Here is a 6,593-nt window from a genome sequence, read left to right on the forward strand (position 1 = left end):
GGTGCCCTGGCTTCCAAGACTAACGTAAGGTTCCAGGGCGGACACTTGCTCATCTGCACTGGGGACAGTCTCTCTAGCTGACAAGAACCTTTTTAATCAGGGGGTCCAGAGCCAACTTCCTGTCCAAAAAACAGGACAAGACTGCGACCTGAACACTAAGCGTCTTGGTCGCCAGCCCCTGATCCGCACCATCCTGAATAAAGTCAGGATGATAGAGGGATCTCTTGTTGGGAGGTTTCCTTCGCCTGGTACCAACACGAGAAGACTCCCCCAGGCTTTTGTGTAAATACGCCTGGTAACCGGCCTTCCTACTTAAAAGAAGAATGTTGATTTACTCTCTCAGCACACACCCCTTTTTCGCAGGCTCTCCCTTTCAAGAGCCAAGCCGTCAGCCTGAAGAAGCCGGGATCTGGGTGGCAGTCCTGCCGATCCGGAAGACGCTGAGGGGGAGCTTTGGACCGATTTCCCCATTGAAGGGAACCAGGTCTTTTTGGGCCACCATGGGGCAATCTGAATCAGTCTGCCCTGTGAGAAACTTAGCTCTGATCCTGGGGATATGGCAGAAGCTAAGGGGGGGGGGGGAGGCATATGCCAAGCGGAAGTCCCAAACCTTGGACAGCGCGTCTACCCCCTTTCTCGGGAGAGTGAGAAGAATCTCTTCACTCTTCTGTTCCTTCTGCTCTGGCAAAGAGATCGATCTCTGGGTTGCCGAAGTGCCGGCATACAAGGAGAAGCACTTCGGGGGGTTCAATATCCACTCCCCCTGTAGAATCGGCTGCCAACTGAGGTAGTCCGCTTCAACGTTGTATGCCCCCTTTATATATACTGCTGAAATAGAGGGGATCCGCTGCTCTGCCTACACTAGGACTTCCAGAGCCAGGGTCAAAAGAGCGTGAGATCTGGTGCCTCCTTGATGATTCAGGATGCTACTGCGGTTGCGTTGTCGGAAAGGATCTGGACCTCCCGACCCCTGATTCTTTCCTCAAAGGCTTTTAAGGCCTCTCTGACTGCTAAGAGTTCTCAGAAGTTGGAGGAAGCGCTCCTCTGACTCTGGTTCCAGGGGCCCTGGGCTCGAAGTTCCTTTAAGTGTGTCCCCCAGCCGCTTGCATCTGTTGTTATCCTGAGGGGTTGGAGTTGGCCCAAAGGTGGCCCTCCCCCAACCTCTGAGGATAGAGCCACCACTGTAGAGACTCCTTTACCCTTGCTGGAACGGGAACCCTGTTGTCCAGCATCCTCTTTTCCCATCCTAAGAGGATAGGAGAATTGCTTTGGGAGTCCAGGAATGGAGCTGAGCCCATGGGACCGCTGGGATACAGGAAGTCATCAGCCCGAGAAGCTTTTATGACCCCTCTGTTAGAGACTTCTTCTAAATCTAGAAGGGATGCTACTGCTGAAATAGGGCCCTCTACCTTCCCCCTGGGGCTTTTTTGCTTTTAAAGCCACCAGGAATTTTAGATAGACCTTGGTCTGGGCAGGAACCAGGGAGGACTTCTCCTGGCTGATGATCCATCACAGGGACTCCAAGGTTCTCACTACCTTGGCCAGGTCGGAGAGAAGGAGATCTCGATTTTGGTTGTAAACCAGTATGTCGTCAAGATAGGGGATCAGCATTACCCTTGGTGATGAAGGAATGCAACCACCTCTGCCAGGATCTTTGTAAACACTCTTGGATTGGCTGCCAGTCCAAAGGGTAGGGCAGAGAACTGCCAGTGCTGCACTCCCTGCTCCAAGGGGATAGCGAACCTTAGAAAAGTCTGGTGCTCTGGGAAGATAGGGGACATGAAGATAGCCATTTTTTTTTTAGCCTCCTTATATTTATAATGAGGCTGTATTTTTCCCAAGGGCTTTGGAACTATGAAGATGTGGGAGTAAAATCCCTGTCCGCACTGTCCTGCTGGGACTGGCACTATGACCCCCTGCTCTGCCAGCTGTCTGACACTGCAAGGTACCCACTGCTTTCTGAGCGTCCCTGGGTAAGTGGGTTAAAAGGAAACTTGGGGGAGGAGAGGAACGAAACTCCAATTGTATCCCTCTTACAGTCTGCAGGATGTGGGGACTTGGAGAAATCCTTTCCCACTGAGAAAGTGGCAAACTCTTCCCCCTACCCTTACATCACTTGGTATCCTTGTCGGCAGGCTTGTGGCTGGGGAAGAGAAGACCTCCCTTTTGCTTGCCTTTGCCAACACACAAAATCCCCCCGGCCCCCCCCCCCAAACGCCTATTAACGTGCCTTTTTTTTTAGCTCCAAACTGGTTTTTAGCCTGGGGGTCTCAAACTTCCTCTATCCCTCTTAGGTTTAATGGGAAATTTCTTGCCTTCCTCTGTAGACCTAGAAAGGGCCTGATCAACCCAGTGCTCAAGAGCAGGGAACCCTCAAATGGAAGACCACACAGCCGAGTCTTGGAAGAGCTGTCCCCATCCCAGGTCTTGACCCACAAGACTCTCCTTGCGGAATTCAAAAGGGCACCAGTCTTGGCGGTTGTACGCACCATCTCAACTGCCACATCTGCCAGGTAGGCTGCTGCCCTACCAATCGCCTCTAAAATGTCCAAGACCTGTTTGGACTTGGAGGTTGTCGTGACACATGATCCATTAGTTTGGTGACCCACATGTCTGCGTTCCTCGCCACACAAGTCAAAGCCAAGGCAGGACTCATAGCTGGTACATTTGCTTCCCAGGCCCTGCGCAAGAGGGTCTCGGCTCGTCAATCCATCTGGGTCCCTGATGGTAAGTGTCTTAAAGGACATTTCTTTCTCTTCCTCCTTGAAGGGGCACCTACGTTTCCACGTTTTAAACTTCAAAAGTTTTCTTTCAGGCTCCCTGCCAGCTAAGGGGAGGGAGCAAGAAAGTGGTCCCTGAAGTTCTAGGTACCCCACTGTACCCAGGGTCCTGGGGGTCAGGGGGGCTTTTCCAAGTCTGCTGCCCCCCTTGAGAAGTTGGGGAGAACCCCCCCCCCCCGGGAAGGGAAAAATCCTACCAGACCCAAAAAGCTTCACAACCCAAGCTTGGCCTCGGGTCTTTAGGAGAAAAATAAATGGTTTCGCTGTGGGGAGACGCAATCAAGAACTGAGGAGCACAGGGAGGGGCGGGGGTTTTAACCTCTTTGTTGATTGTGTTTCCTGTCAGATGGGACCAGTCATCTCTCAGGGTGCCGTCCTGGAAGACAACTTGAGAAATATCTCATCTTTTCAGAAATGTACTCGGCTCCTTGTTTTAACACTATATTTTTGTGGTCTGAGTGGTGTCCTCCTGCCCCGTATTCTTTGAGTTAACTTTTCAAAGATGGGAATCCCTCCTGCCTAGCCGTTGTGTTCTTGGGTACATTCAGCCTGCCCATACATGGTTCGAATATCAGCCAGTTTCTTCTGAGCCGGCTGAGATTGGAACGGTCTATGGCCGGCTTAAGTTTTTTTATAAGTGCATTCAAATGTATATCTAACAGACCAAAAGTTATTAAATAGAAGAAGTTAATTAAGATTTCCTTACACTTTAAGCATTCCAGGTTGATGTTGTAACCTGTCCTAACCAACTTGTTCTTCCTGTTTCATTCATAGGCTTCCGGGCCTTGAACCCTCCTCTCACCATAGTCCGCAAGACCTTCGAATCTACCGAAAACCCAGACGATTTCCTGCCCTCTGTTATGACCTGCGTCAACTACCTTAAGTTGCCAGACTATTCTAGCATTGATATTATGCGTGAGAAACTGTTAATCGCTGCACGTGAAGGGCAACAGTCATTCCACCTTTCCTGATCCACAAACTTTCCATGGAGCCCACTACAAAGGAAAACACATCATGAGTACTTTTTTCTAAAAGTATCAACAGAGTCAAGGCGGCAAAGCCCTCCTTGTTGTAGAGAAAACTGATGCAGATTATTACAAGCTCATCCAAAAATTACAAAAAAAAAAGATTAAAAAAAAAAGACAAAAGATGTGCTAGCTCCATTAAATTACCCCTGGACGCCTAAACTGATCAGGCTTGAAAATCCATGACATGTTTGTTTAGAAAGTTTTTCTTCTGCTTAAATTATCCTTTATTTGAAGAGTGAAGTTTTTAAATTGCTTTGCCGTGTGACTTTAAAAGAGGAGGGATGTTAAAAACAATATCCAAAAAAAGGAAGGGATGTTTTTGAAGCTGGAAAAAAAATAAATATTGCTGTGCAGTTTAAAAATCCCCGTCTGTGTGTATCCATCAAGCTAAATACACAAGATCTCACCCTCCACCAGTTGTACCCATTGCAATGCAGATTCTGCCTACAAGTACATGGGGGGGGGGGGGGATGCAAAGCCTGTTCTTTAAAGAAAAAGTCTAGTTATTTAGTTGAGTGTTTTTCTCACTTGACGCAGCTTCCCTGATAACTTTTTATGTGCAATTTTGTTTCCTGCGTGTGCAGATTTGATGGCAAGAAGCCTCATTGTTAGTTTTCATGAAGCCCCGCCTCTAAGGACTAGTTGAAGACTTGAGGTGGTTGTTAGCTGGCGCTTTCCAGAAGTGCATGGTGCTGCTGGTCAGTGTGGCAGCAGAGAGTCCATGGTTTATACTGGCCTTTTACAGGATCCATTAAACTGTTTACACAGTATATACAGAACTGAGTGTTTGTTCTTTTTTTTTTGTTGTTTTCTTTGATTTGTTTAAAATGTAAAACTTAAAGGAAACGTGGCTGGCCTGTATTTATTGTAATACAGCCATAGCATTTCAATTTAATGTACATTTTAAAAAAAAAAATATAAAAAATAGTTAAATGCCCTGTTTAATTTTCTTTCCTCTTCAGATTATTATTATTATATTTTTTTTAAGATTTTTTTTTTTCTGGTTCTTTGGGAAGGGGGGATGGAAAATATTTTGACAAATGAAAGCAAATGTTCTCAATGTCCTGTTCTATGTGCTGATTTCTCAGATCTGCAATAATCTTCATCAGGTTCATGTTTTTACCTGAATATAAATAAAGCAGAAAAAAAGTTTGCTTCATGCATGTTTTCTTCCTGAATTTAAATACCATTCTACTGTACTTGTGCACTGTCCAGGTTCATATTTAAAAAGAAATCCAGCTGAAAAGTAAACCTTTTGTTTGGATAGAGACACTCAACCAACTCAAGCCTTGAAGCACCCTGGAATTTAGTTCCCAGGGTGCTTTAAACATGCTTCCTGTCTGTTGTGTTCACACCAGAAGAAGACCTTTGGTTAAGAGAACACTGGGTTATTCCTTGTTGCAGTTTGCTTATGTACGTAGGACACCATAGAATACAAGCTGGCCATAGATAATTCGTTTTTTACTTTTTTTTTTTTTTTTTTTTTTTCATTCAACCAGCGGGTTGAGGGGGGGGGGGGGGGGACGAATGGATTCCTCCATCTGCACAAGCAAAGTAGATGGAGGCATCTTCCATCACTGGGACGTTCTTTTATGACAGTGGGACTTACGGCTATCATAATACACTAATCAACAACCGATCCAACATTCCAATTCGACAGAAGTCAATCCAGCGATCAGCTTCTGGATCAAAATTTGTCAGGTCTGTGCTGAACGGCTGAATTTTGATCCATCTATGGCCAGCTTAAATCATTTCAGCTCTTGATTTTTTTCAGGATCCATTCAAAATGTTTTCTTTGGGTGCTGTTCTCTAATCTGTCCATTATGTGTAGTAGATTCCTACCTTTATTTTAAAGAAATAGCAGTTTGTATGTGTCCATGTGAGTCTGTGGAAGTGGGTTTTTTTAATATAAGCTAGCTGCTGCACCTGCAAGGAAAGCTGCAGGGTCTGCATCCCTTTAGACTTGTTGCAGGGGGTGCTCAAAATCTGATGTGTATCTTAGTGTAGACTTCTGGGAAAATCACTAAGCAAATTGCACAAGCTGGAAATTGCATTTCTTGGGGAACACCTCCCAGGTAGCCATATTGTCATGCATTTTACAGAAAATTACAGAGCTGCAGATTAAAAAGTAAAGGTATTTTTATTAACCTTTAGTTACAATATGACTTGTCATAATTGTATATGCATTTATTTTTTTTTTTCATTTGTTAATTTTTTTTTTTTTTCCCCCAATGAAAGTGGAGTTGCGCTTTAAAACTTACAACACGCATTTAATTTTAACAAATCACTACACCCTATTTTATAGGGTACACCTACCTAGCACTTGTAGGAGCCCCTTTTACCATCAGAACAGTAAGATGCTGTATGCATTTGTTAGATATTTTAGTCCACATTGACTTCATAGCATCACACTTCTATAGATTTGTTTTTGGAAAATTCAGACATGTTATTCTGACTCCTATCTGCATGTTACAGCAGGAATGGAAAATGGTTCACAGTGGGCAATATTCTTTCAATAATCAGTTATTCAGTTTTGGTGTTCATATGCCCTTTGTAACCTTCTTTTTCCTTTCCTCAGCTGGTGTGATCTTCTGCCCATCCTATTAATGTGCATTCAGTGATGCCATTCCTATACAAGCCTATAAAGATTTTCACCCAGAAAACTCCAATTCACTGGATGTACTTGTTTCTGGCTTTTCACTCTAGCCAAAACTTTAGTTTTGGCTAGAGTGGAGAGGGGTTAGAACGTTTATCAGTTTTTATTGCTGTCTGTGCCCCTGTTAAG

The 6,593-nt window shown here is 44.9% G+C and overlaps 1 protein-coding gene across 1 annotated transcript in view; it reads left to right on the forward strand.

Annotated features, from left to right (window-relative positions):
- Nucleotides 1-4,967, forward strand: part of TRIP12 (thyroid hormone receptor interactor 12) — a gene marked incomplete in the record, with an annotated part of 166,707 nt that extends 161,740 nt beyond the window's left edge. Inside the window, 1 exon segment of the mRNA XM_073625659.1 lies at nt 3,555-4,967. Within this exon segment, the coding sequence (XP_073481760.1) occupies nt 3,555-3,751 (197 nt within the window).
- Nucleotides 4,968-6,593: the final 1,626 nt, after the last annotated feature.

Source organism: Aquarana catesbeiana, linkage group LG04, assembly GCF_042186555.1.
Source record: "Aquarana catesbeiana isolate 2022-GZ linkage group LG04, ASM4218655v1, whole genome shotgun sequence".
Lineage (NCBI taxonomy): Eukaryota > Metazoa > Chordata > Amphibia > Anura > Ranidae > Aquarana > Aquarana catesbeiana.